The 25,380-nt window shown below is 48.4% G+C and overlaps 13 protein-coding genes across 13 annotated transcripts; 7 read left to right on the top strand and 6 right to left on the bottom strand.

Moving 5' to 3' along the window:
* Positions 1 to 462: 462 nt before the first annotated feature.
* Positions 463 to 2,187, top strand: BX661DRAFT_181360 (Golgin subfamily A member 7/ERF4 family-domain-containing protein). Its single transcript, XM_051535683.1, has one exon. It carries the CDS (start codon positions 763 to 765, stop codon positions 2,068 to 2,070), a length of 1,308 nt encoding a protein of 435 aa, XP_051392102.1. The 5' UTR covers positions 463 to 762; the 3' UTR covers positions 2,071 to 2,187.
* On the bottom strand, positions 2,186 to 3,189 carry BX661DRAFT_181359 (uncharacterized protein). Its single transcript, XM_051535682.1, has one exon. It carries the CDS (start codon positions 3,028 to 3,030, stop codon positions 2,269 to 2,271), a length of 762 nt encoding a protein of 253 aa, XP_051392101.1. The 5' UTR covers positions 3,031 to 3,189; the 3' UTR covers positions 2,186 to 2,268.
* Positions 3,190 to 5,553: 2,364 nt separating this feature from the next.
* Positions 5,554 to 6,767, bottom strand: BX661DRAFT_181357 (Alpha/Beta hydrolase protein; the record flags this gene model as incomplete). Its single annotated transcript, XM_051535681.1, has 1 exon — positions 5,554 to 6,767. Exon 1 carries the CDS (start codon positions 6,748 to 6,750, stop codon positions 5,557 to 5,559), a length of 1,194 nt encoding a protein of 397 aa, XP_051392100.1. The 5' UTR covers positions 6,751 to 6,767.
* A 1,203-nt stretch (positions 6,768 to 7,970) lies between these two features.
* On the bottom strand, positions 7,971 to 8,801 carry BX661DRAFT_170532 (uncharacterized protein; the record flags this gene model as incomplete). Its single annotated transcript, XM_051533631.1, has 4 exons — positions 7,971 to 8,253; positions 8,439 to 8,592; positions 8,731 to 8,759; positions 8,788 to 8,801. 4 exons carry the CDS (start codon positions 8,799 to 8,801, stop codon positions 7,971 to 7,973), a joined length of 480 nt encoding a protein of 159 aa, XP_051392099.1.
* Positions 8,802 to 8,943: 142 nt separating this feature from the next.
* On the top strand, positions 8,944 to 9,973 carry BX661DRAFT_181355 (signal recognition particle receptor beta subunit-domain-containing protein). Its single transcript, XM_051535680.1, has one exon. It carries the CDS (start codon positions 9,017 to 9,019, stop codon positions 9,902 to 9,904), a length of 888 nt encoding a protein of 295 aa, XP_051392098.1. The 5' UTR covers positions 8,944 to 9,016; the 3' UTR covers positions 9,905 to 9,973.
* A 15-nt stretch (positions 9,974 to 9,988) lies between these two features.
* On the bottom strand, positions 9,989 to 13,572 carry BX661DRAFT_170530 (uncharacterized protein; the record flags this gene model as incomplete). The annotated part of the gene is made up of 2 exons (XM_051533630.1): positions 9,989 to 13,385; positions 13,505 to 13,572. The coding sequence occupies 2 exons, from the start codon at positions 13,570 to 13,572 to the stop codon at positions 9,989 to 9,991; spliced, it is 3,465 nt and encodes a 1,154-aa protein (XP_051392097.1).
* A 498-nt stretch (positions 13,573 to 14,070) lies between these two features.
* BX661DRAFT_181353 (DUF1903-domain-containing protein) lies at positions 14,071 to 14,604 on the top strand. The gene has a single exon (XM_051535679.1). The coding sequence runs from the start codon at positions 14,333 to 14,335 to the stop codon at positions 14,525 to 14,527; it is 195 nt and encodes a 64-aa protein (XP_051392096.1). The 5' UTR covers positions 14,071 to 14,332; the 3' UTR covers positions 14,528 to 14,604.
* A 727-nt stretch (positions 14,605 to 15,331) lies between these two features.
* Positions 15,332 to 17,285, bottom strand: BX661DRAFT_181351 (cyclophilin-like domain-containing protein). The gene is made up of 3 exons (XM_051535678.1): positions 16,960 to 17,285; positions 16,640 to 16,815; positions 15,332 to 16,533 (listed from the first exon to the last, which is right to left on the bottom strand). The coding sequence occupies exons 1-3, from the start codon at positions 17,177 to 17,179 to the stop codon at positions 15,457 to 15,459; spliced, it is 1,473 nt and encodes a 490-aa protein (XP_051392095.1). The 5' UTR covers positions 17,180 to 17,285; the 3' UTR covers positions 15,332 to 15,456.
* Positions 17,286 to 17,487: 202 nt separating this feature from the next.
* On the top strand, positions 17,488 to 18,646 carry BX661DRAFT_181349 (methyltransferase-domain-containing protein). The gene has a single exon (XM_051535677.1). It carries the CDS (start codon positions 17,547 to 17,549, stop codon positions 18,534 to 18,536), a length of 990 nt encoding a protein of 329 aa, XP_051392094.1. The 5' UTR covers positions 17,488 to 17,546; the 3' UTR covers positions 18,537 to 18,646.
* Positions 18,647 to 19,017: 371 nt separating this feature from the next.
* On the top strand, positions 19,018 to 19,929 carry BX661DRAFT_142598 (acyl transferase/acyl hydrolase/lysophospholipase; the record flags this gene model as incomplete). The annotated part of the gene is made up of 1 exon (XM_051532955.1): positions 19,018 to 19,929. The coding sequence occupies one exon, from the start codon at positions 19,018 to 19,020 to the stop codon at positions 19,927 to 19,929; it is 912 nt and encodes a 303-aa protein (XP_051392093.1).
* Positions 19,930 to 20,012: 83 nt separating this feature from the next.
* Positions 20,013 to 20,900, bottom strand: BX661DRAFT_99602 (Ctr copper transporter family-domain-containing protein). The gene has a single exon (XM_051539657.1). It carries the CDS (start codon positions 20,577 to 20,579, stop codon positions 20,097 to 20,099), a length of 483 nt encoding a protein of 160 aa, XP_051392092.1. The 5' UTR covers positions 20,580 to 20,900; the 3' UTR covers positions 20,013 to 20,096.
* On the top strand, positions 20,901 to 22,088 carry BX661DRAFT_99583 (uncharacterized protein). Its single transcript, XM_051539656.1, has one exon. It carries the CDS (start codon positions 21,222 to 21,224, stop codon positions 21,918 to 21,920), a length of 699 nt encoding a protein of 232 aa, XP_051392091.1. The 5' UTR covers positions 20,901 to 21,221; the 3' UTR covers positions 21,921 to 22,088.
* Positions 22,089 to 23,624: 1,536 nt separating this feature from the next.
* Positions 23,625 to 25,283, top strand: BX661DRAFT_181343 (uncharacterized protein). The gene has a single exon (XM_051535676.1). The coding sequence runs from the start codon at positions 23,738 to 23,740 to the stop codon at positions 25,061 to 25,063; it is 1,326 nt and encodes a 441-aa protein (XP_051392090.1). The 5' UTR covers positions 23,625 to 23,737; the 3' UTR covers positions 25,064 to 25,283.
* The last annotated feature ends 97 nt before the right edge of the window (positions 25,284 to 25,380 follow it).

Raw genomic sequence — 25,380 nt, 5'->3', positions numbered from 1 at the left:
ACTGAATCCCGCCTATCATTTTGTCGTCGACGACCGCCTCGACTACGTACTCAGGGGGGCTGCCATCGGAATCCTGGGCGTTCTGGGGCTCCACGCTGTCTGCGCAGTCCTGCTTTTTCTGGTAGTTTATAGCAATCGGCTGGACCTTGGCCATTCTTTTGCAAGCGAATTGACCGTTTTGTGCAACAATGGAGGTGGCTCGAAATTGCAGAATTATAAATTAAAAAGTGGCTCGCTAATTTTTATAATAACAAAATAATAAATGAAAAAGGCCCAGACTATTTTGAGCTACGAAATACGGAAGTATTGATCAAGTATGTTTCAAATACGCAACAAAAATTGATTAAATTCAATGTTTCAATTTGCTGACACCGCCAGGCTGGATTGGAAGGTACGATTAAAGCTTTTCCTTTTCGAGCTATTCCAAAAAGACCCTTTTCTGTCACCATGTTCAGCTGAAACGTGCAAACAGCCTTTGCCTTTGTTTTGTTTTTTTTGTATTTTCCGCTTTGTCTAATTCGCTTTCACGTTCCAACCGAAAAAAACAGCCTTAACTTTTTTACAAAGCCAAGCTCGGTTGGCTGCATTTAAAACGAAATAAAAAATACATTGTTCGCCTTAACTACATTGTTCTTTTGCATCCCACATCTTTTTTCTTTGTTACTTCGGCCTTCTTCAGTCTGAGCACAACTGCCATTCGACCTCGTATTTGTTTTTCTTTTTTCTCCGAATATTTGTTTGGTTCATCTTTTTTATTGTTAAATGTCTGTTGTCAGTTCCACTGAACACTGGTCCTTTGAGAACCTCACACAAAGTATAGATTCTGGATACCCATTACTAAGCAGCACCAACAATCAAACTCTCAAACAACAACAGCAGCAGCAGCAGCAGCAGCAGAATCATAATCCACCGCTGTCATTAGTTATCAGTTTGGAGCTGCGAAACACACACGGCAACACTATACTTTACCGCTCGCCCAGCACCTCTAGCTCCCACGCGCTCCAGTTTCAGCGGAAACAACAGGCACAGCGTCCAAACTCTTACTCCTCAGAAACATTCTCCATACACACTTATCTTCAGCAACAGCAGCAGCAGCAACAGCAGCATCAGCATCAGCATCCGGCGATCTACCCTCAGAAGCAACACAGCGTCGCCATGTTTGCGACAGCAGAAGCCAACCGCCAGCAATACCGCAATGTCAGCAGCAGCACGAGCGTAAACTGCCCGATTCCATCACAGTCGTCCGGAGATTATTCAGAATTGACGCCACGCAGCTCGGTCTACAGCGAAAAAGCCATTTTTGCAGGCATCTCCAGTGCATCGCCCACCGCTCCGGCAGCGGTAGCAGTGGCACAGGCGAGGCAGCTGGACGGCTCGCGCGAGAAAATGCATCGGCCAAGTATGAGCGAGGGAGTGCGGCCGCAAAGTATAGTCGCCCTGTCATCTGCTGGCGCGCAGAGAGGTACCACCACGCCAAATACAGCCGCCGTCTCCCCGTCTGGTCAGCAGCACTGGTCCCCTCAGCCCAAATTTTATCCGACGCGGGGCAGCAGCCTGGGAGTATCCCCCAGCAGCGAGCTTCCAGCAGCACACAACGACGGTCGTGGGAACAGCAACACATTCACTGTCGATACGCTCTCTCGCAAGTCATATGCGCTGCCTGAGACCAGCAACTCGACGCCACAGAATGCGTTGGAGTACTCGCAGTGGCAGAGGATCCGCATCGAGCGCGACTACTCGATGGGAGTTTCCAGGCAGTTTACAGTCAAGGTGCCCGATCAGTTGGTGGGCAAAATTGACGAGCGGCGGTTCAAAAAGTTTGTCCGTCACGTGAATAAGATGCTGGCCGAGGCCGAGGGCGCGACAGTGAGGAATGTGCTCGAGGGGTGTTTGGCATTTGCTACGCTTTACCTGTCGACCCTGGTTATCAAACCGCATTTCAGGAAAACTATTGATCGAATCTCAGCGCTGGTCCGCCGGGAGAACGAAGTGTTGTTCCGCCCGGCTGGCTTCTTGGCAATTGATCCTAAGCAGACAGCGTATATGTTTATCGAAATCGTGCCGCTTTAAATATATACATAGGCTATTTTTTGTTTTTGCACTTACACCTGCACTTGTACTTGAAACAAGAACCATTTTAACATATTTGCATAAAATTACTTTTTGGCATATATCACGCAGGTACAGGCAAAATATGTATTTGAAAAATGAAAATAGAATAATAAAAAATAATTTAATGTGGCATGGACAACGACAAGGAAAGCAGAACTAGCTGGTGCTTTCCAGAATAGACTTCTGTAATGGTGTGGTCGTCGAAGCATCGCTAATTCCGCCCTCCGTCTCCGCACTTCCTTTGTTTTGTTTGAGCCGCGGGCGCAAAAGGATGCGACGATACCTGCAAGCGTTTTTGCTGTGGCCAATGGTTTTGCTGATATAGTTCCAGTCGATGTCGCGACCACTGATATACTTGTCAAGCAACTCTATCAGCATTGTGTCCTCGGCTGCTGTCCAGTGCTGGTGCTTGCTTATTGTAAACTGTGTCTTGCGTTTCCTTGATCGACTGGCAATGGTCTCCTTGTTGGTGTTGGCGTAAACAACGCGTACAATATCCATAGTGCGCTCACACTTGGCCTTGTGGCAGATGGTTGGCCACAACAACCCTGCGCGGCGGTATTCGGTTATTTGGACATACAGCTGCGGCGTCATTTCAAAGGTGATTAGCGCCCACATTTTGGCAATACAATCGGAGTGCATGATGTTAATGTACTTGCCCGCCAACACCCAGTCGTTAATTGACATTTTTTGGCGGAAATGGGCCTCGGTAAATGCTTTCAATGCTGTGATGTCCTCGATGCGCCACTCTTCGGTTTCAGGGCAGCGGCGTGGAAATATTTTGGCTTGGAGCGGGTCGAAGTACTCGAGGCAGTCGATAACGGATATTTGCAGCTCGTCTGATACTGCCTCCCAGTTGACTCGTCCGTACCAATGGTTAAAGTGTTTGCAGGCGGCATAGCCCACTCTGTATTGCATCTTGGATGCAACGGTAATTTTTAGAAATATTCTAAAAAATTGAAATATATATATAATTGTATTTAAAAAAGTGTACAAAAGAGGTATATGGATATGTGAATTATGAAATGAGCAATGTGAAAGAATGATGTGGGGAAAAAGAAAGGATTTATAAGTTGCCTAAACTACAATTGATGGATTTCATACATGTGCAATTTTTCTCTTTCGCACTATACAAGAGTAAAGGCTTTCGCGTATCTATTTGCAAAGAAATTCTTTGTGGCGCAGGAGAAATAGCCAAATATAAAAGACAAAAAGAAAGCATCAATAATGCTCTGGGCAAACGAAAATAATTTTTCTTTGTCTTTTTCCCCTTTAAAACAAACTAAGCTATAGCAAAGCAGAGCGTCCAAAGTATGCGTCCAAAAAATAGAGGCAAGGAAATGAAAGAAAAAATACAAACCAGAGCTGAAAGCAAGTATTTCCAGTGGTTGTATAAATTTGCACTTTGCTCTGCATGCACGACAACTGCAAAACCAGTCTGAGTGTGAAAAATAACAGACAGACATGTCCGGCCTACACACAACCTGTATCTGGCCTTGTTTAAAAGAAATTTTTCACACAATAACACAAGACTGGCAGACATGGCATTGCATAACATAGCATGTGGCTATTTGATTGTCGCGCACACATTAATTATATTACACTCGAAAAATCCCTGCTGCTCGTTTTATACATTTTCTTATAGAAAGTCTAGAGCAATTTGAATAAAAAACACGCAGGAAATGAATGCAAAGCAGAATTAAGCATTGTCATGTCTTTCTACCATTTGTCTATTCCAGGTTCTTTCAGCTAAAAAAACGGCAAAAATAGGCATCTATTCGCCACATTTAAATTCTGGTGTTGTGCGATTTTTATTATTGCAGCTTCAAAAGCTTGTACTAGTCTTAGCACGCAGACATCTGCGCGTTTCTCTTTTCGTGCCTGATGCAACCAACTGCCAATTTTTCTTTTTCTTTTTAAAAGCGGAATAATTAAAAAAAACCATGCTTCACACAAAGGAACAATAAAAGGAGCTTTGGAGAAATAAGCACTTGTATATAAAACTCACACTTCGTGCTTTGCCTATTATTTTTCTCTGTACCATCACTGTTGACAAATATATGCGTTTTATTTATAAAACAAAATTGCTGCATGTTTAGCTTTGCCTTAATATCTTTATAGTCACCAACCTCCCTTTGCTCGTAATGTGCGTTAGTAGCATGGGTCTGCAGTACGCCTTTCTTGTCTTGTTTGGTGGGCTAGTTTTCTATGTTAATGCTTGTCTTTGTTGCACCTGGAATGCAATTATGCATGCAATTATTGCTTCTTTATTGACTAAAAGCCGAGACTACAAATGCTTGGCTAATTTTTTTAAACAAATGGCTATATGGAGATACAAAACTAAAATTGGTATAATGAAGAAATCTAACGGGTTAAAACAAACGCATGTAAAAAACCATACAGGTTTGCAAAATAAATAACAACAAAAGCAAATTGCCATTATGACACGAAACGGGTGTCAAAGGGCTTTGCCAAAGCAGCAAATTAAACAAATATGGAAGTCTATACCTATTATTGTTGCAGGAGATCATTAGACAAGGCAATACATATATATTACTTTGAGCTCTTACCTTGATTGCCGTGAGGGTTGTTGGGATTGTATTTGACGGAATTGGGCTTTGAATTGGGCTTAAGCTTAGGAATTAATTGCTTTTTTGCAAAGATTATGTGGGTAAAATTGTTTGCAATCTACCTGAGCCAGGACAGCGGAAGCAGCACATATAATTGAATAGTAGCTTAACTTAGAGAATACAGCTATACACCTTGCGGGTTATTATAACAACTATTAATCCCGATATCGCATATAAACATTAGAATTTTCACATACTTTTTAGCAGCTAAAACGATACTTGCAAATTCTAAAAAAAGTATAAATAATACTACGCATATTGCTCAGGCGCTAAATGTTTACTCTTCTTGAAACGATCGTTTGGCATTTATTCTTTGTCATAGAAACTTGGTGCGATTATACTATAAAAACTCAGTAATAGGCTTAAAAATTATTAAGGGCATGAGCAGGCTACAATATGAGAAAACGATTATTTCTGTGCATAGGAGGGCAGAATTGTGTGGGTGTTAGATTGGTGGACGGCAGTACGGCTTTTTGATTGGGGGCAGGGCGCTGCTTTCTTGTGTGCGGTCAATCGTCTTTGGATCAACATGGCAGAACTTTCTAAATTCTCATGAGCGTAATCTGAAAGCTAACGAATGTTATAAAAAAAGAAAGGATTTGGGGACGAAACTGTATATCAACGCCTGCATTCCACTTATTTTTTGAGCTTGCATGGTTTTTTCTTCAGAGAAATTGCGTTTTATACAACATAATGCAGGTTTTTATTAACATAATTGTGAAATAGTGGCGTTCTAAAAACAATCGGCCTGTTTTAAAACCTTTAAAATTATTGGGCACAGGTAATACAATATAAAACTTTAAAAATTATGGCTTTACGCCGTCGTGTGGTTGAAGATAGCGCTGCAGAACTCGGCAATTGGGCGAGGTAGCCACGACTGACTCAAGCTCTCGTGGTAGCCCAGATGCCCACCGTACATTGTGAGGGCAAGGACCAAGTGCGGGTTGGAGCGGAATATCTTGCGAGGAATGTAGCTTCCTGGACACAATGGATCGTCCAGCGCGGTGATAGCCAGGAAAGGAATGCTAATGTTGGGCATGAACTGGGCGCAACTGTTCTGCTGGAAATAGTCGGTGCTGTTCTTGTACCCAAAAATTCTTGATGTGATGAGCTCGTTATATTCGCTAATTGTTTTTATCTTTGAAATTGCCTCGGCGTCAAGCTTGACCGGGCCCGTGGCCACCATCTTGCTATGGCGCTGGTAAAGCTGCATCAGACCCTCAAGAATGGCTGGAGAGTACACGTACTTGCCGCGGAGAGTGGGCTGCTCGATGGCGTTCGAAGAGGCAGCCAGGTCGTACGGATTGCCTACAGATATGGCAGCCTTTAGCGGACAGGCCTCGCCTTGCTCGCCGACGTACTTTGTAATCAAGTTCGCGCCCAGTGAGTAACCAATTGCTACAAGCTTTGACTGCGAGAAGCGACCCTTAATATACTTCACGGCAATGTCATAGTCCGACGTGGTGCCTGCGTTGTACAGTACGTGTGTGGTCAGCTTGACGCCCGCGCAGCCGCGGAAGTTGACCACAACAGTTCGGAAATTGTACGGCGCAGACGTGAGGGTCTTGATGGCTGTTTGTATGTAGGTCTCCTGGCTTCCGCCCGACAACCCATGGGACAGGACCACAATTGGACGGTCATCCTCGGGCATCTGCGTAAACGGAGGCGACCAGTCCAGACCGATAGTACCACCGTCCTCTGTGGTGATGAGCTCGCGCTCGTATTTTACAATTTTGAGTTTTCCGAATCGCTCTCTAATAGCGTTGTAGCATGTCTGGAAGTCGGCGGTCGGAAGCAATGGTGTGGGTACAAAATGTGCCTTGTCGGGGTCTGCCAGCGACGGGCATTCGGCTGTGATGATGTCAAGTAGGGTGTTTTTACCTTCGACTATGGCTGTTCGCGGAGCATTTATCAAGTAAACACCGCTGTTGTCGACTGTTTTTTTGCGATATAATGTAGCTGCGCTGGCTGCAATAGCACTAGTTGCCAGAAGCGGATTGTATGTCATTAAAAATTACAAGTAAATATGATAGTGTGGCAAATAAAGAGGAAACAAAAAAGAAGTGTAAAAAATACAAGAGAATGGAAAGAAAAAAGAAAGAAGCTAATTGAGTGCAGACGAGTGCTAACATTAGAGTCTGCCACCTATCTTTATGCTATATCCAACTGTACTTTATTTCGATAAAGTATTTTGTTTCAAATTAACTACTTATTACAATTGATAATCCTATACATGACAACTTGGAAATGCAATTGAAGGCATTCATGCAGGATATTAATGAAGCTTGTGTCGATCATGCACAAAATAATTAGTTTCAGGAACCCATTTTAAAAAGAAAAAAGGGGCTTCCACTCAGGATTTTTGCAATGCTTTTGCACACATTCAACTGTATGCGCTGAATCGCACGCATCTTAATTGCGTTGGGAACCCCACGGGGGGCTCGTGAGATAAGATCCGTATGTATCGGACAGGTACATTGGACAAACGCGGGACGTCGGCTGACGCCCCAATCCAATAATATCAATTGCAAAGCCGCGTGGTGTTCATGATTGAACCTGTTTTTGCCAGAGAATGACACTAGCAAATATTGATGCAATTTTGAGATGCATCAAGATAAAGTTTGTTTAGATATAGATATTTATGTCACTGTTTATTTTTGCGTGTGCCGCACACTTGTCTTAATTTGCTTCTGATATATGCTGAGGCATTCCCTTTCTCATGCCAGGATACCCTCAGGTTTTTTATTATGCCTTTATTTTCCTTTTTAGCACCATTCCCTTTGGCTGTGTAGATTATTATTATCTCACCTTTGGCCATGTTTATAACAGTGTAATAAGTATCAGCCCCACATTTGCCATTTGCACAACAATGTAAATAACCACAAAAAATATAGCGGAATACGTTGACCGACAACAATGTCATAAAAATATTTGAAATAATATCAATGTCTGAAACGTACACATTTTAAATTGCCTATGCGGAAAGTCGCTTTGCAACTGGCAAGGGTATGGTCAAAATTATATTTATAAGCAAACATTTTAATCTTTGAAAATATATTTAATTATTGAAAATTGGGTTAGTAATAGATATTAAACCAAAAATGGCGCAGAGATGAAAGTATGGTCTTCGGGTTCTTACAAGGCATAAGCACCGGTCATTTTTAACGCGAGGATTGAGGCTACAGTTAAATAGTCACTGTGCTTGAAATACCACCACAAATGCAACGGTTATAGGGTTGAGCTGCCGCCATTTTCAGGGCGGATTGTGAAAGTGCCCTTATCATTTGTCGAATTATCTATATCACTGGTGCTGCCAATATCTGAACTTTCAAATGTCTCTGGAGTGCCCAATTCATCAGTATTTGCTACAATGGTTGCTTCAAACTGTGCTGGTGTCTGCTCAACTATTCTAGCACAGCCATCATCAAGCGTAATGACTTTGTTATTGAACGAAGCCAGGTGCTCGGCGTGAGTGGCCAAAATGCGTGTTTTGTTGCTTATTGTGCTGCCACTAATTAATACATGGCCAACAATGCGCTGCTGGACCTGCGCATCGACAGCCGAGAGCAAGTTGCCAAAGGTGTACACGTCTGCTTGTAGATACAGCGCCTTAAAAATACCAAGTGAAAAAGTTAGTTTAAAATTCAAGTTGATTTAACATTATTATTCACTTTTTTTTACATATTTTCGACTTACCTTGCTAAAGCCGGCCGAGTCTTTTGACCGCCTGACAGATTGACACCGTTACAGCCAATTTCAGGCATATTACCAGCCGGAAGATTCTTGACATCTTCTGTCAAAGGACTGGCTTCAATTACCCGGTGGAATAGTTTGTCATCGTATTCGGCATCTATGAGCACGTCTTCGTGGAACGTATCATTAATCACAAATGTTTCTTAGCTTACATATACAATACTGTTATGTACATAGCTTTGGCCGCTAGCAATTGGTATATCACTGCAAAGGCCAGAAAGAAAAGAGGACTTACCGCTACCAATCCTTTCAACAACAGTGCAGCTGTGCAAAATTTACGACAATTATAAACGTGCAAATGTCCATTTTTTAGATCCACCAAAACGCAAGTTTATTTTTTAATATTATCAGATCATACATGATTTACCCATACACCTTTGTTTGTACTTCGCGGTCACAAGGTAAAAAATAGTTTGGCCAGAAATCTGGTTTGCAACCCCGAATAATAACCAACTTCCGCCTGCTTCTACTCCTATTTAAAACACGTTTAAATACTCATTTTTTAAATAAAAATACAGGTCATGGCAGGAGAAACAATTCCGCTGGTAGATGTCGCGAGCAACAGCAGCAGCAGCATCAGCTCAATTATTCTCATGGGTACCCTGGTAATCATTGTTATAAGCGCCCTCGGATGGTTCATGCTCAACCAACAATCAGTATCAATCAGCAACAAAAGCATGGCGATGGCAGCCGGAACCAGCGTATCTACTATGCTATCATCCAAGAAGCGCAACCTGGTGGTCATCACAGGACCCATTGGTGGCGGCAAAACCGCGCTCTGGTGTTATCTGCGATTCCCAAACAAGAACTCTGTTCCGCGTACACAAACCTCCATGTCAGTCAACTCTGCCTTGGTCCATGTTGATGGTGTTCAGGCTCATTTGGTGGATATCCCCGGACACCAAAAGTATGGTTTTGATAGAGATACGCATTTGTCGGCTGCTCGCGCTATTCTTTTTGTTGTTGATAGCGCTGGTATCGTGCAAAACATAAGGTCGACAGCAGAGGCGCTGTATGAGGTGCTCGCCAATGAACATGTTCAGCAAAGCGAGGTTCCCGTAATGATCGTGTGCAATAAGCAGGACGACCCGTCGGCGGTTTCGAATTCGCAGATTAAGAGCATGTTGGAGGGAGAGATTGATAAGCTCAGGGTGAGCCGTCAGGCCGGGCTGGATAGTTTGCGTGGCTCAGCTATGGGCTCGGGCGCGGCTGCTTTAGGTGGTGATGCTGACGATGATGCGGCGGCCGCTGATAGGGCTACCGATTATCTGGGCTTTGACGGCAAAAAGTTCTGCTTTGAGGACCTGCCCAACGATGTCCAGATCAACGAGGCGTCGATGGCGATGGGTCTGGGTGTTGGCGGTCTCGAGCCGATCAAGGCGTGGATTGCAGAGTCGCTCAGTGCGTGAGCAAAATAAAGGAAAATAAAACATTTGGTCTTTTCATTTTATTGGCATCAGAAATAATTAAATATTTGGGCAAATAATTAAAATCTAGCGCAGACCCGACGACGCCGTAGGCGGTATCGGCGGGGTTCTTGGCACAGAGGCCGAAGAAATGGGCGTCTTGCGCGGACTATCGCCATCCATCCGCCGACCTACTAGCTTGGCCATGTAGTCCCAGACAAACTGACGGACCTTGGTCTTCTTGTGCTGGCTCATATCAATCAGCTTCATGGGGTCGAATGGCGACAGCTTGCGCTCCTTCTCCATCAGAATCTTGGTGATCTTGCGCGCCTCATGCTTAAAGTCGTCGTGTCCCAGCTGACCCTTGTACTTGGCCATCGCGCGCACGACAAATGCGGCCAACTCAGCAGTTGCCTTTTTCTCCAGCTTGTCGCGCTTAGCTGATATCGCTGACTGCGCGCTAGTCGGTGAGCCGCGGCGCGCGGCGCTGCTGCTGCTGGGCATGTTGCTGGTGCCCGAGGAGGAGGATACAATTTTGGGGTTGGTTTCCGGGTTTGCCGAATGTTTGTGTGCGAACAGCGACGAGCTGACAATGCGGTCACCGTCAGTTTCCGGAGTCACCAACTGAAGGGCAGCCGGCACAGCGCCACCAGTCTTTGCAGAGGCCCCTCCTCCTATGTTAGTCGCGATGCCACTGATGGTGCTGGTCCGAGACTGCATGGCGCCCATGCGCTGAGCACGATCAATGCCCTCTTCGGCCCTCGTCTTTGGCACGCCGCTCATCTTGGCATCCTCGGCGCCGGCAGATGCGCCCCATCTGTCGCCAGGCATAGATACAGACGACGCAGAGGGCACGCGCGACTCGTGCGCCTGGTTATAGTGGTACTGGGACCCACTGCCGCTTGTATGATGATCAGCAGAAGAGGGCAGACCAAGATTGCTGCGCCTGCTATTGCCACCAGCAGCACCAGCACCAGTGTTGCTCATTGCTGGTGGGACAGGTGCCGAATGGCCCGCGGTTTCCACAACAGGCGGCTCCCACTGCGTCTGCTTGGTCGTCTCGTGGTAATAGTAGGCTATTCCGTCACCCGTGTATGCCGTCCGCCACCCGGGCGCCAGTTTGGGCGCACCAGCAGCGGAATTGGTAGTGGCAGCAGGGGCAACAGGAGGGGAGTTATGGTTTGCATAGTCCGCCCGGTTCCCACCGTCATTTTCCAAACCCGCATTCCTTCTGCCTCCTCCATTGTCATACGCCAAATCTGCGTGTTCGTTGTTAACATAGGACGACTGGTTACCCCAGCTACTGTACCTCCCACGCACATGCTGCTGCTGCTGCTGCTGCTGTTGTTGTTGTTGTTGTTGTTGTTGCTGCTGCTGCTGCTGTTGTTGTTGGTACGAAGATCCGGGAGTATTATACCCGGAAGACCGCGGATAGCGAGACGTCGAGTAGGGTGTCCCAGTCCTATGGAACGCGCCCGGCGACCTAGACCGAGACGGAATCTGCTGTTGTTGGCCGTATCGCGACCTATACCCTGCATTATAAGGGGCTCTGACAGGCGACTGGCCACGATACATACTACCCCTGCGACCCCACCCATTAGCTGTTGCTACGAGCGTGGCGCTCGCCGGCGTGTACTGCTGCTGATGTTGCTGCTGGTTGCCATAATATGGCTGTTGTTGCTGTTGTTGATGTTGATGATGCTGCTGTGAAGGCTGCGAGTATCCGCGCATGTCTCTGGGCGCAGGTGATTCGGAGCGCATGCGCGAGGGCGGCTGAGACATATTGTTGGAGCTGCGCCAGCGCATAACTCCAGCAGGAGAATCGCCGTCCCCGCCACCTCCACCGCCCGAGACAGCACCAGCAGCAGCACTGGCCATTGTATGCTGACCAACTGACACCAGCGGCGTGCCGTTTGCTGCATGATTAGGGCTTTCTCTGCGCGATCCCACGGGTGTCTTCTCCACTCCAGCCAATGTCTCTGCTGCACCGGCAGCCGACTCCTTGCGATTCTTCTTTGGGATTTTAAACACATGCCGCAGGGTCGCCCATTTCTCCACCAGGTCAGAGGCCATACCGGAAATCGTCTCATCGCTATAAGAGCACAGTGGCTTAACAGCCTCCTCCAATCGGTTTTCTTCAATCGTGTTCCTGGTCGATATAGGCATATGCGCGATGCACTGCAGAATCTTGATCATCATCACATCGTCGTTCTCGTAGTCCTGCAGCCAGCTGCGCAAGATGCTGGCGCCCTGGAGCCCAATGAGTGACTTGAGCAGCCGCGGGTCGTTGGTCTCCATCAGTTTACCGACGAGTATCTCGATGATGCGTGTTTGGCGTGCAGATCGATGCATGATTTGTACAAACTTGAGAACCTGTTCAGGAGAAGTAAGTCCGGTCTTTTTTGTGTTTCGCCTGGGCATGCGCGTGAGCCCAGCGCGGCCGACGGAAGAGCTGTCGCTGTACTGTGCGCCATCGTCGTCTTCGGAGCCCGAGTAGTAGTCGTCAGCGTGTGCCCTGCCGTATTCCTCGTCGTCGACGGCCGCGTGCCGCCGGCGGATATCGTCGCGCTGGTGGCGGGTGACCGTGTCGTCCTCGATCTCCTCGTCAATATCAGCGACGCAGTTATCCACATCCTCGTCGACACCAACCGTGCTCTGCACATGTTTCTTGCTGCGCTCTTTGGCCACCCCGATAATGCCCTTGCATGCGGGCGAGCCACAATAGCAGGGCTGGGGCTCTGAACCAGCCATGCGCTCAAACTTGTAGTCAAAGGTGATTTCCTCGCCACGTTTAATGGGCTTTTCGACAAAAATGCCCATGCGAATGGCTCCGCCGACCATCCACTTTTGCAGAACGCAGTTGGGTCCGCAGCTATGGTTGATGAAGCGCGCAATGCACCCCTTGCGCGTCGCGTCGATGACCCTGTTGTTGCCGATGCTCATAAAGTAATGGTGCTGGATGCCCTCCGACTGGTAAACACCAGCACGCTTGCGGAATTCGCCAGCAGTGACCACTTCGCCCATATACTCCATGACAAAGCTCCCCGTGTCCAGGTCCTCCAACGCCTGCATACCAAAGCCTTTTCTGCCGGCATCGATGATGCGAACTTTGGCGTACTGCCGTTTCTGAAACCTCCTGTTCAAGCAATAGCTCCCGCACGGACATGTCAACGCGTTGCACTCCATCTGCACCAACCGGTTAATACAGTCGGAGCTCTCGCCGCAAGCCAGTGACCGCGAGTCCGTGGAGGGATTGTAGCGACAATGGCAGGGTATGGACTCCTCGTGCTTGGAGCCTTCGCTGGACCCACGCAGAAAAATGTTTTTATCCACAGCTTCGAACTGTCGCAACGCATAGTTGGTCACCTCGATGCCTTCGAGGTCAATGTTTTCGTCAATGTGTTCGCGTGCGGGTGGCTCGAATGCCTGTGGCTCGGGTGTTTTGTCTCCGCGGGTATCGCCGGTGTGCATTTTTGGAGCGAATCTACAAAAGGGAAAGATATAAATTGAACGGGTTTTAGAGGGTGTTAATAAGACAAAGGAGGGGAAATGAAACGGGGTTGGATTGAATTGAATTGAATTGTCGTTTTTGCCTGCACGTACTCTGTTACAGACTGCTGGACTGTGTCGCCATTGGCACCGATGCTAGTGTCATTCCGAACCAACTCCATGTAACGAAAGTAATAAATAAGAAAAATAAAAAGAAAAAATAAGGGAAGAGAAAAAGTGTGGTTAAAAGAAGTTATAAAGAGAGAAAAAAGAAAGGTGAGTGGGTGGGTATCTTGGGGATGGTGTTTTCTTCACTGTTGTTTGTGCTGTGCTGTGTTGTGCTGTGTTGCTTTTATTTTTATTTTTATTTTGGTTTGTTTGTTTGAATTTGGCGTTAGATATAAGGAGACCGCGCGAATGAATATAGAAAAAATAAAGAAGAGGCAGAGAAAACCAGTTTTATATATAGATGCAACGAGGAAGATTAAAAAAGTAAAGAAAAATAAAGAAAAATAACGAAAAACAAAGAAGGATCAAACTACTTTATTTTTTCTTTACGCGTATATATTTTCTCACTTTATTTATCATTGGTCCCCCCTCCCCAACCCATCACCAATATAAATTGATAGAAAAAATCGACTTGAAAGAAAATTGTATTTTGCACAGTTAAAAAAGGGAAAATTCAATTTTCTTTCAAATTTTCTTTGCGCAGCATCTTTTTTATATTTATCGATTTTTGATTTTCGTCTAATCTTTATTTTTCATTTTAACATTGAGAAGTGATGTCAGGGACCAACTCTAACTATGACAATAAAAGTGGAATAAAGTAAAAAAAGGCATATAGTTCGAGACTGTTTTTTTCTTTCCCCGCTCTCTTTTTGTTTCTCTTTAACAATTTTTTATTTTTATTTTTATTATTTCCATTTCTATATAAAAATAATAATGGCAGACGATAAAAAACCCAAACCACCGTGCCAAAAAGAAGCCTGCAAGCTCCAAGACTGTCTCTGGCGCAACGATTTCCAAGAAAGCCGATGCCAAGAAACACTTCGTGCACTGCAATCCTGCTGCAACACACTTCTCCAAGCCAACAAAACCTCGATCTGCTGTCCGAGCAAGCCCATGAAGAAACTGTAAAAAGATAGATATATTCTGCTTAGTTAAAACTATAATAATGATGACAAAATTATTTTAAATAGAAAAATGATGGTATGAAATTATTATTATGGAGTTTTGGACTATATCCTCCATCCATTTCGTAGCCACTGGGTAAAACCAATGGCGATTGAGCTGTCAGGCAGTTAATAGCCGCCCATGATATGAGAAAAATGAGAAAAAGTATCTAGTCGTGTTGCGCTTGGGACAAGTGTTTGGCTTGGGCGCGGTATTCGGATCCTTTGGCAGTCTAGTGTGGTACCTAAAAGCTGGGTGGCGTCCACCAAATTTGCAACGATATAGGAATATCATAACAAAATTGCACGCCGATACAACATCGCAGTTCCAACACCTAAACTTGATGTTGGACTCGACAGCATCCTTAGTCTTGTCCTTGAGCACTGGCTCTGACTTCTGTGAAATATCGCATCTAGTTTTATGATATTCCTTAGGTCATAAATAAATCGTGTGATTGTGAATAGTGTTTTTTGAGCTGCAAAACAAAAATTCAGCAATAAAGTTGTAAGCCAACTATTTACAATACTAGTCGAGTGCTTAACAAACGCATTTTTAAACTTTGAAAAGCACATTGTTCAAATAGTTAAGCTAGCGTTGCTAACTATTATTGAGTGTACTTTTACAGTTGCATTTTCTGAACCAACTTGCAACACACTAGAAGCGCAGCTTAAAATGACTAGTAATTATGTCGTATCTATAGATTCCAAAAAGATAAATGATATGACGCCCACCCCAGCGCATGATTCTTCCATTCCTCTATTATGTTAATTTTCTTTTGGTTTATTAATTAATCCCAACCAAACTATACGAGCACTTGACCAAACAAATATGAAGCGAGTTTTGCGCTCCAAAACTCCCAATGAGAAAAGGTGAGGTGGTGGCCATATGCACAGCTATTTCTGGTTGCGCTTCAGGAACTTTTGCTCTTGCTCGCGCGGATCAATGACAACGTAGTCCTCGACACGCGGCGCGTACTCGGATGCGGAACCCTTTTCCTTGCTGTTGCTGAACTTAAGCGTGTGCGAGAGCCAGTCTCCGCCGTCAAAGCGCGAGGCTACCTTGCCCAGGCTGCTGTACTCGTCGGGCTTGGCACGTTGGCACGACTTGCAGCCGGCTACGCCATGGAGCTCGCATTTGCGGCCGTTGTCGCCGGCCTCTGTGTCGCAGTTGCCTCCCGCCGCCGGCTTCTCAAGACCCTTAGTATTGCGGATCTTGGACTGGAAGCTGCCCAGGCGCACAAACAGTTCGTCCTCGCGCCCAGTGTCCTTCTTGCGCGCCGCTGTGCGCACGCCTGGGCCGGCCGTCTTGTACCGAGAAAGCATTTCTGACAGGGCGCTTTTGGGCTTCTTTGACTCTCCACTGTCTGCATTTAAAGTCGATTTGCGCTTGTTGTCCCGTTCTGTCAGCTTTTTGATTTCATTCTCCACGCTCTGAATCTTCTCCCTCACACTCGGAATGTCTGCGCGCGTCCTGCCAGAGTCTGCTAACACAACACTCTCTGCCTCTTTTGGCGCCAGCTCGGGGATGCTGTTAAGCCCCCTTATTGCTTTTAATGGGACTGGCGACGCCGCCGAGCTGGTTTCCTTGCTAAGCATCGGGTCGGATTTTAGCAAATCGTGACTGCTTTTCATTTCCGTCCTGGTTGCAACTGCCACCGGGCCGGCCTTGCTGTCGTGCGCCATAGTATCGTCGTCGTCGTCGTCGTCAGCAAAAGAAAGAAGCTTTTTGTTCTTGACTGCTTTGATGTTCCCACCCCTTTTCTTCTTCAAAGCCTTTGCCACCGCTGCGTCCGTTTGATCCGGATCCGGCGTAGCCACACGCTTTGCTGTTGCTCGCGGGACAATGTCTGGAAACGGGTTGTCGAGCACCCGGGCATGCTTTAGCGTCTTCGGATGAACCGGCCTCTCTGTCACACTGTCAACTTCGCCACTGCCGAGCTTGAGCGCGTTGAACAGACTGTCGCCTACAACCTACTTCAATGCCCGTCATTTTGAAAATTAGCTGAAATTTTGCACCAGCAGCAACATGTCACGGGGATGGGGCACACACACGGAGCCAATTATCGGCCCAACTTACCGTTCCAAATATGGTGTTCTTCTTTTGCAGCTCTGGTGTGGGCGCAAGCGTAATAAAAAACTGGCTTCCATTGTCGTTTGGTCCCGCATTTGCCATGCCCAGCAGTCCTCGCCGGCTGAAGCGCAGGCGGGAATGGAACTCATCGGCAAACGGGGCACCATAGATCGATTCACCGCCTACACGCCAAACAAATAAAAAAGTATATGTTAGTAGCCAGATATCGCAGAATAAAATGAGCCCACCGCTGCAAAAAAAAACCAACATTTGCTCGGCACAGGCCAGCTTCAACTCATGTATGCTAAATGTAGATCCCAACTTGCCCTCGCCAGTGCCTGTCGGATCGCCGCCCTGCACAATCCACCCGGAAACCAAACGGTGAAATATAGTTGTATCGTAGTAGCCGTCCACGCAGAGCTGAATAAAATTGCGGCACGCCTTGGGGGCCTCCTTTGACCAGAGCTCGATCTCAATGTCTCCCGCGCTCGTTTCTAGTACCACCTTGCCGCTGGTGGGAGGCTCGCTGACATAAATGCTGCTCATTCCCGATGAGTGAGTGAGTGGGTGAGTGAATAAGTAAGTAAATGTGTATACGTGTTAATATAATAAACAATCAATACTGCTATTAGCCTCAACCGCATAAACACTGCGCAAGCGCACGGCCGTTCTAATACTCGCAAAAAAAACCCCAGCATAGCAGCCGTCAATGCCTGAATCAAGCAAACTTATACAATATTGCACGTGATTTTATTCCGCAGTATCACACGGAAGATCCCAATCATAGTCTGCCAGCCAGCGGGGGTATATATATTTTTTCGTCAAAAAGTTCAAACCCCAAAAAACCGCGTGTAAATTACTCTATAAACTTTTTTGCCTTGATTCTCTATTTACTTGTTTGTTCAAATTACAGATGAAGCAAACGGCGAACAACCTGGTGGCAGCGGGTGACGACGGGTCAAAATCTGCGACATCAAAGACAGTCGATCTGTCCAAGGTGAAGAGAAAGAATTCAAGCTCGCAAGCGCAGCAGCGGCTCAAGAAAGTCAAGGAAATGCTGGTGGCGAAGCGGTTGCAGGAAAAAAACCAAAAATTAGCCAGCGCCGAATCGGATAATAACACAGGCGCGGATGCAAGCCAGAAGCAGAACCAGCGGCAGCAACAGCAGCATCAAAATAAATCCCAGAGTCAGATCAAGAAACCCACACAGAAACTGAGCTTGACGCCGCCGAACAAACTGAGCGCATTGCAGCAGAAGATGCAGCAGAAGCTCAAGGGTGCTCGTTTCAGATGGATCAATGAGGCGCTGTACACAACAACCGGAGACAAGGCCTTTGAAATGGTCCAAGGCGACCCCAGCATCTTTGAGGAGTACCATCAGGGCTTTACGGCGCAGGTCGAAAAGTGGCCGGTTAATCCGGTCGACATGTTCATCAAACAGCTTCAGGCACGGGACCCTCTTGTTGTGGCGGATATGGGCTGCGGCGAGGCGAGACTGGCCGCAACCGTCGGCGCGGTGCACACAGTGCACTCGTTCGACCTGGTAGCGTACAACGATCTGATCACGCCCTGTAACGTGGCTGACGTGCCGCTTGCCGACGGTACGGCTGATATTGTTATATTTTGCCTTGCGCTGATGGGCACTGATTTCCTCAAATTCATTCGTGAGGCCAACCGCATATTGCGCACCGGAGGCGAGCTTAAGATTGCCGAAGTTGTCAGCCGCGTTTCCGACGTCGACGCCTTTGTGGCCGAGCTCGAGGGGCAAGGATTCAAGCTGAAGCACAAGGATACCAAGAACAAGATGTTTATTATGCTGGACTTTGTCAAGGTCAGGGCATCGCCCGCAAAGCTGACTGCAAACCCCGGGCTGCTCAAGCCCTGTATATACAAGCGCCGCTGATCTGCCGACTTTAATCAATTCACCAGGCAGACTGGGAGCGGAGGGGAATAAAATTAAAGTGCCGTTTTGTTTCTTTTGGCATGTGATGCGCGTTTATCTTCCTTTGCTACCGTTTTCTTTCAATTTGAATTTCTTTTTACTGCAACTATTTTTTCTTTACAATTCAGTTTTGCCTGAACAAACAAATAAATCTAAAGGCAGGCGCCGGGACACTTAACTACAAATTAGCTAAGACAGCAATAAAGGCACTGGCGCGAAACAGCAAACAGAAACAATGTCGCTCGCAAGTGCATTGAGAGCGGGGCAACGCCTGCAGTCGAGCGAGCTCGCACGGCGTATAAATACAAGCGGTCTGTGCGCGTACACAACAAACAGCGCCGCACCGGCCGACGCTGCGTCAACACACCACGAGCAGCCGCAGCAGCTTTACCACAAGCAGCGGGCCGTCATATTCCCAGGCCAGGGATCACAGTTTGTGGGCATGGGACGGGACCTTTTTGACAAGTTCGCGGCCTCCAGGCAAGTGTTTGAAGAGGTGGACTCTGTGCTGGGATTCAAGCTGAGCGACATGATATTTCGGGGCGACCTGCAAGAGCTGACGCTGACCAAAAACGCGCAGCCGGCAATTGTTGCTGTATCTATGGCAGGCCTGCGAGCGCTGGAGCACGACACGGGGATGGCCGCGTCAAAGTTGTTTTCTTTTGCTATGGGGCACTCTGTTGGCGAGTACTCTGCGCTTATTACAGCAAATGCAATGTCTCTGGCCGATGGAATTCGCCTGGTGCGCACTCGTGGCGAGTCTATGCAGGATGCTATAAAGGAGCGCGAATATGCCATGTCGGCGTGCATACTGCGAAAGGCCAGCATCGCGGACGTGCTAGCTGAGGTCGACAGGGTCCAGCAAGAGATTGCGCACGAGGTTGATGAGGTTGTGCAGGTGGCCAACATCAACTCGAGCAGCCAGATTGTGCTCAGCGGGACGCGACTGGCTGTGGACAGGGCGCTTGCGTCGCTGCAGTCCAAGCGGCTTGCCATGCGCGCTGTCAACCTGCCAGTGTCGGCGCCGTTCCACTGCAGCCTGATGGCGCCCGCCAAGAGAGTGCTCGCGGCCAGAATTGCCGAGCTCAGCCCCATCAGGGATCAAGGTGACTGGACCATCCAAGTTGTCTCCAACGTGACGGCAGAGCCGTATGCGACGGCAGAGGCAGCGCAGAGGCTGCTCGGCGAGCAAGTGGATCGGCCTGTTCTGTGGCTGCAGTCGATGCAGCTTCTGAAGAGCAAGCACGGGATCTGTCGCTGGGGGGCCATGGGTCCGGGAATGTGGTCGGCAACCTGGTCGGCAAGGAATTCGCCAAGGATATTGTCCGCAGGCTCTCTGACGCTGCAGCGATAACGGACTTTGCCGCAGTGCTCAACAGGCAGACGAAGCGCGGCTTCTGAGGCGTGGCTAGCGAAGACGCAAAAACACAAGTGTCATTTTTATTATGCAAAGAATTTATTGGTATACTGGACTTTGCATCAAATGGTTATGCGCTATGTGGAAAGGATGCGGGTGCTTTGCTAGTGGCAGTTGGCGCCGCGCACAGAGCCCCAGTCGTCTGTGCTGTATGCATAGTAGCCAGCAATGGTGCCGCCAAGCACGGCCAGAATGAGGTAGCCATTGTAGGTCATGAATATGAGCATCAGGGAGTACGAGTACGCGACCATCAAGCCGTAGAACAGGGCGCGCTTCCAGCGGATGTCGGTGGGGATGGTGCTGTTCCTGGCCAGCGGGGCATCGGGGCTTGATGACAAAATGGACCCGGTGGGCGCCATCGACTGCTCCCATCTGCGCACTCTGGTGCGCGCGAGCTCATAGAGATAGCCGAGCACAAAGACAAGGGCGAACGAAACCACCAGCGATGTGGTCGAGTTTATGCGCCAAAAGTCAAAGAGCACGCACACGTTCTCGGTGCTCCAGTTAAAGGACATATTCATTGCACACATTGGCTGGGCCCCGCCGTCTCCGTGGCCGCCGTGGTCTCCGTGTCCTGGCATATCCATGATGCTGTTAAAAGATGAAAATGGTGACTTGAAATGCGCTTTAAATTTGGGCTGAAGGGAAAATAAAAATAAAATAAAAATCAAAGCAAATCAAAGCAGATGACGCAAAATGCGCCCAATCTTGCTCTGCTGTGCGGATAGTCATGCTTTATTCTCGAACAATAGCGGCCGGCTGTGCGAAACTGTAATGATTTTGTATTTATTGATTATTTAAACCCAGCTTGCTTAGCTGGCTGGCCGGCTGGCTGATAACGAGGAGGATGAAGAGCAGGCGGTGCAAACCCCCATGATTTAGTGGCACAAATGATATGGCTCAGAAGGCCATTTCTTTACTTGAGCTCGTCAGAGAAGGCCGAGTCGGGGTGCTGGCCGGCAGGAATGGGAACGAGCCCCGGAACGAATGTGCCGTTGTTGTCAACCAGCTCGTAGATGTGGTCGGCGACAAACCACCTGGGGCGGCCCATGTGGAGCTCGTGCGTCCACTCGAACTGATCGCTGGGCTTGCTAGTGTCGGGAACCATTGTTGGTGATATGGGATGTAGTGTCGCGTCGCGTCGGCTGAAAAATTAAAACAAAGCAGAACAAAGAGAAGCAAGATGGCTGTGAGATAAAGAGAAGCGGCCCTCGCCGCGGGCGGCGCCCATGCCTTTTATACCCACCGGGTCTTACGGCACAGCAGCGCCAGGAAACAGTGCTGGTTGCATGTGCACCCAACGGGAAATAGCTTCTGGTCGGCGCATCTCAGACGCCTGCACATGCCTTGCGACGTGCGAGCTGCAACCTGCGAGCTGCAACCTGCAAGTCCCCCGTCATTGTTGCAAGTCCTGTTTCCGTTTATGCACGGCTCCCACCGCCCCTGCGCCTTGCTCAAGGCAGCCAATCCGTGGTGGCTCTGGGCGCAGGCACGTGTGCAGGGCTTCCCCAAACGCACATAGCGCGGTGCCGCCATCTCTCAGAAGCGAGCTGGCAGCGCTGCCGACATCGACATCGATGCCGGTGCCGGTGCCGATGTCGATGTCGACTCTGGCGCTGAACCCCAGCACTGCAGGGTGGCTGGCTGCGCGCGGCGAGAGCTTTGGGTGTGGGAGAAACACAGCGCACTATCGCGCAACCCTTTTTCGGCCGGCGTCACAGGGCCCCCAGGGGCGGATCCGCCTGCCCATCGGCCCCAATCCCAATAATAGACTCCTGCGCGGAATGCCGTCGAGTGCATCTGGCTTCGCGCGTATATGCAGCCAGGTCATATCAGGGCATGTGCACAAAGGCGTGGGTATCTATTTTCTCTGTGCACAAAGGCGTGGGCATGGGCACTATCGCATTCTTTTTGCAGTAATTTCATAAGTTGGATCTTGTATTTTCAGATTAAACGTCATCGGCACCCACTGGCAAGCAGGTGGGCAAATCACCAAATCAAACTGGAAAACGGGCATATAAAATGTAGTGCATCTGGAAGTGCCTTGCTGGCTGTCGCTTGGCGGGGCGGCCTCTTACTTGGACGCCGGCTTATCGGAGCTCATGGGGCCGAGGCAGCTGCCTGGGGCATCGAACTGGAAGGGCCGGAACCCGTTGACGTACCTGAACTCGGTGTGGATGATGTCTATGCCGAGAAATTGGGGTGTCGAAAAGGGGGAGTATTAGCGCAGAGAAGAGTGAAGCAGAGCAGCAACAAAAGTCAGCTTATGCATGCAAGAAAAAGGAAGGACAATTGGTGGGCCAAAGAATATTTAGCAAATTAAACAAACACTTACCATCAACATGCGTGGCGAGCCCAAACTGCGGAGGCGCTTCCCTGTAGTTGATGGCCTGTCCCTGCGGGTGAACACTCTCATCGCCATCGTGGCTGTGCCCATGGTGATGGTCGTGGCCGTGGCCGTGGCTGTGACCGTGGCCGTGATCATGTACCGTCACTTCAGTCTTGGTCTCCTTCACATCTACCTTGACCGCCTCCTCAGAAACCGTGTTGGTGTGCTGCACCTCAACCTTCTCAACTGTGGCTGTGGTCTTGCTATCCTCGTGACTGTGGCTGTGATCATGGCTGTGAGCATGGCTGTGGCCGTGGCCGTGACTATGGCCGTGGCCGTGACTGTGGCCGTGGCCGTGACTGTGGCCGTGGTCGTGGTTGTGGTTGTGGTCGTGCTTCACCTCCTCCTTCAACTCTGGCTTTGGCTCCTCCTTCACCTCCGGCTTAGGCTCCGGCTCCGTCTTTTGCTCGTGTTTATGAGTGTGCTCATGGTCGTGACCGTGGCTGTGACCGTGACCGTGGCTGTGACCATGCTCATGTCCATGCTTATGGCCGTGATCATGACTGTGGTCGTGGCTGCAGCCGCGGTGGCCGTGCGAGTGGGGTGCAGGGCTGGCAGCGGTAGCTGACGCATCAGAAGTGGCCTCAGGCATTGTTGGTTGGGTTGTTATCGGTCTACTTGTTTGTTCTATAGACGAGGGATAAAGAGTATGCTACTGTCAAACAAAGTGCCAAAAAGAGTGTATTTGTAAAAATGATCACGTATGGTGCAAGCTGGGAACTGAGATCCAATAATAAAGACGAAAACGGTTGTGAGAAATATAAGAGATGCAAGGCAAGAGAGAAAAGACAAAGGGCCAAGCGAGCGTTGCTTTGGCCCTAAATTTATTTGGTCTTTGCGAACGGCGGCCCTCAGCAATAGTACACAAACTTCGCAGGAGATTCGCAGCACACACATGCAAAAAAACAACAACAAAGATATGCGGGCTCAATTTGCACTGAGCCCTGATCCACTTTGCCCGCTCATCCATTCAAACTCCATACAGCAGCGGTAGATCCTTTTGCAGCTGCATCTTCACACCAGTCTCACAACCCTGTATAAGCTCAGCTCAGATCAACTCAGCTCAAAAGAGGGGATAGCAGAATTCTCTGTTGCCCGAAACTGCGTATGCAACGCGTATAGTATTAGGACTTGTAGAATTGGATCAGTCTTGATTAGATCTGAAAATACCACCTAGTACACAATTGAAGCTTTGTATTTAAAAAACACCACTTCTTAATTCAATTTTGTCTTCAATTTACATTTCGAAAATTTCATTTTTCTATTATTTGCCAATTCAACCTTCACCTTTCATCCTTCAGCTGTACCAACTGCACAGCTGTCGATTCAAACGAGCTAAAAAAGAATTTATTTTTTATGACTGGCGGATTCCTGCGCTGGAAGAACCATGCAGAACGGCTGCTGCGCTTCAACCACATGACAATGACACTCAGTGCCGAGCCCCTTCGGGCGGTCGAGCCAGAGCTGCACGCTCTGCACAGGAACGCTCGTGACCACCGCCATAGTCATCAGCAGTTCTCGCCCCACAGCATGAATGCAACAGCGACAATCCAATACACATTTGATTCAACGTCCAATTTCCCTCGCCCGTTTCTTACTGACACCCCCCGGTTTCACTCGTCCTTTGATCCTAGCCTGCGGCACCTGCCGTGTATTCTTTTTCTCCACGGGAACGATCCCGGCGGCTTTGACGTTGCGCGGTGGATGGCAGGCGGCCTGTCGCACGTGCACCAGCTTCGCAACCCGCTAATGCCCAGCCAGTTCGGAACGTACTCTGTATATAACGTGCAGGATCGACCAAGGGTTTATGAAGGCCATTCTGCATTCGATGCTGGCGAACCGGCGTGGTCACGACTAAAATCTGGCACAGCCAACGAATGCACCGATGTTTTTGCGTCCCGCCCCGAGTTTGCCGAACCAATGCCTCCGCTGGGTCTTTTGAGCATCTCACGTCCCGGCTACCTCGAATCCTCGCCATCCAACGCACCCACTCTTACAGCACAGGCCACTGCGATTGCGCAGCTGGTGGAGAATCTGCGTGTTCCATCTATACACATAATCGCGCACAAGGTGGCTGCCCCGGTCGCGCTAGAGATGGCTGGGCTGGCCGGGTTCCGGAATCGGATTAGGTCAATGTCGCTTATTGACGCCCAGCTGTCTCCGCAGAAGCGGTCGCAGCGGCTATCCGAGCGGCTGAATCTTTTGGGCCCCGAATGGGCTCGGACGCGAGCGGCCTACAACGCTCTTGCGCGCACAGCCAGCGACAGCTATTTTAGACAAGCCGTCGCCGAGATCTGCGGCACTGAAAGCATGGCCGAGATCAGCGACGATCCCGCGATGGCACAGCTGTACGAAGGAATTGGCGTGTTTTTTACGCATTGGAACTCGCGCAAGCCCGGTGTGCTGGCCGACATTTTGATGTGGGACAAGCTCGATCGCAAGTCTTGGAGTATGGTGAAGACACCCTTGCTGTGCATAACGAGCACAGGGCAGACATATACGGATGGAGGCCTTGGCTTTGACGAGGAGGCACAGACAAAAGAGGATGCCGTTAGAGCAGCCCTGGTCACAACACGCAGCAAGCCAGAGTTTACTCGGCTATATGGCTCTGGAAGGATGCTGTTTCCGTTGGCCAGGACCAGCAAAATGTGTCTCGACTTTATTTATCGCCACCAAGGCTAACAAGCGCGCTCTGGGTGCATTTTTGTGCTGGAGTGTGCCAATTTTGTGTAATTTAATTTTATCTTGGCTTTTTGTATCTCAGGACTGCCATTCCCCGCATTCTCTTACTGCATTAAGCAACCGAAAAGATTGTTTGCTTTGGGGAATGTGCGCATTTGTAACAATGTTGTCATATTTTGTAACATTTACTGCTTAAATGCCGCGATGTGTCGAAATTGACCCACGCCCATCTTTTTTGGTTAAGAGTTTTGAATAGCATGACTGCACAAATCTTAATCGATAACAAGCGACATCTATTTGCTGTTCAAATTGTATCA

The sequence above is a fragment of the Kickxella alabastrina genome (assembly GCF_025024165.1).
Source record: "Kickxella alabastrina strain RSA 675 chromosome Unknown BX661scaffold_9, whole genome shotgun sequence".
NCBI classification, from domain to species: Eukaryota; Fungi; Kickxellomycota; class Kickxellomycetes; order Kickxellales; family Kickxellaceae; genus Kickxella; species Kickxella alabastrina.
The sequence above is the reverse complement of the archived record's forward strand: the minus strand, read 5'-3'. Positions and strand labels throughout refer to the sequence as shown.

Coding starts and splice junctions, on each gene's coding strand:
- BX661DRAFT_181360 (XM_051535683.1), top strand. CDS start 763: ATGTCTGTTGTCAGTTCCACTGAACACTGGTCCTTTGAGAACCTCACA.
- BX661DRAFT_181359 (XM_051535682.1), bottom strand. CDS start 3,030: ATGCAATACAGAGTGGGCTATGCCGCCTGCAAACACTTTAACCATTGG.
- BX661DRAFT_181355 (XM_051535680.1), top strand. CDS start 9,017: ATGGCAGGAGAAACAATTCCGCTGGTAGATGTCGCGAGCAACAGCAGC.
- BX661DRAFT_181353 (XM_051535679.1), top strand. CDS start 14,333: ATGGCAGACGATAAAAAACCCAAACCACCGTGCCAAAAAGAAGCCTGC.
- BX661DRAFT_181351 (XM_051535678.1), bottom strand. CDS start 17,179: ATGAGCAGCATTTATGTCAGCGAGCCTCCCACCAGCGGCAAGGTGGTA. Junction 16,816..16,959: donor TCCGACAGGCACTGGCGAGG/GCAAGTTGGGAT, acceptor TTTGGCGTGTAG/GCGGTGAATCGATCTATGGT. Junction 16,534..16,639: donor AGAACACCATATTTGGAACG/GTAAGTTGGGCC, acceptor GCATTGAAGTAG/GTTGTAGGCGACAGTCTGTT.
- BX661DRAFT_181349 (XM_051535677.1), top strand. CDS start 17,547: ATGAAGCAAACGGCGAACAACCTGGTGGCAGCGGGTGACGACGGGTCA.
- BX661DRAFT_99602 (XM_051539657.1), bottom strand. CDS start 20,579: ATGGATATGCCAGGACACGGAGACCACGGCGGCCACGGAGACGGCGGG.
- BX661DRAFT_99583 (XM_051539656.1), top strand. CDS start 21,222: ATGCCTTTTATACCCACCGGGTCTTACGGCACAGCAGCGCCAGGAAAC.
- BX661DRAFT_181343 (XM_051535676.1), top strand. CDS start 23,738: ATGACTGGCGGATTCCTGCGCTGGAAGAACCATGCAGAACGGCTGCTG.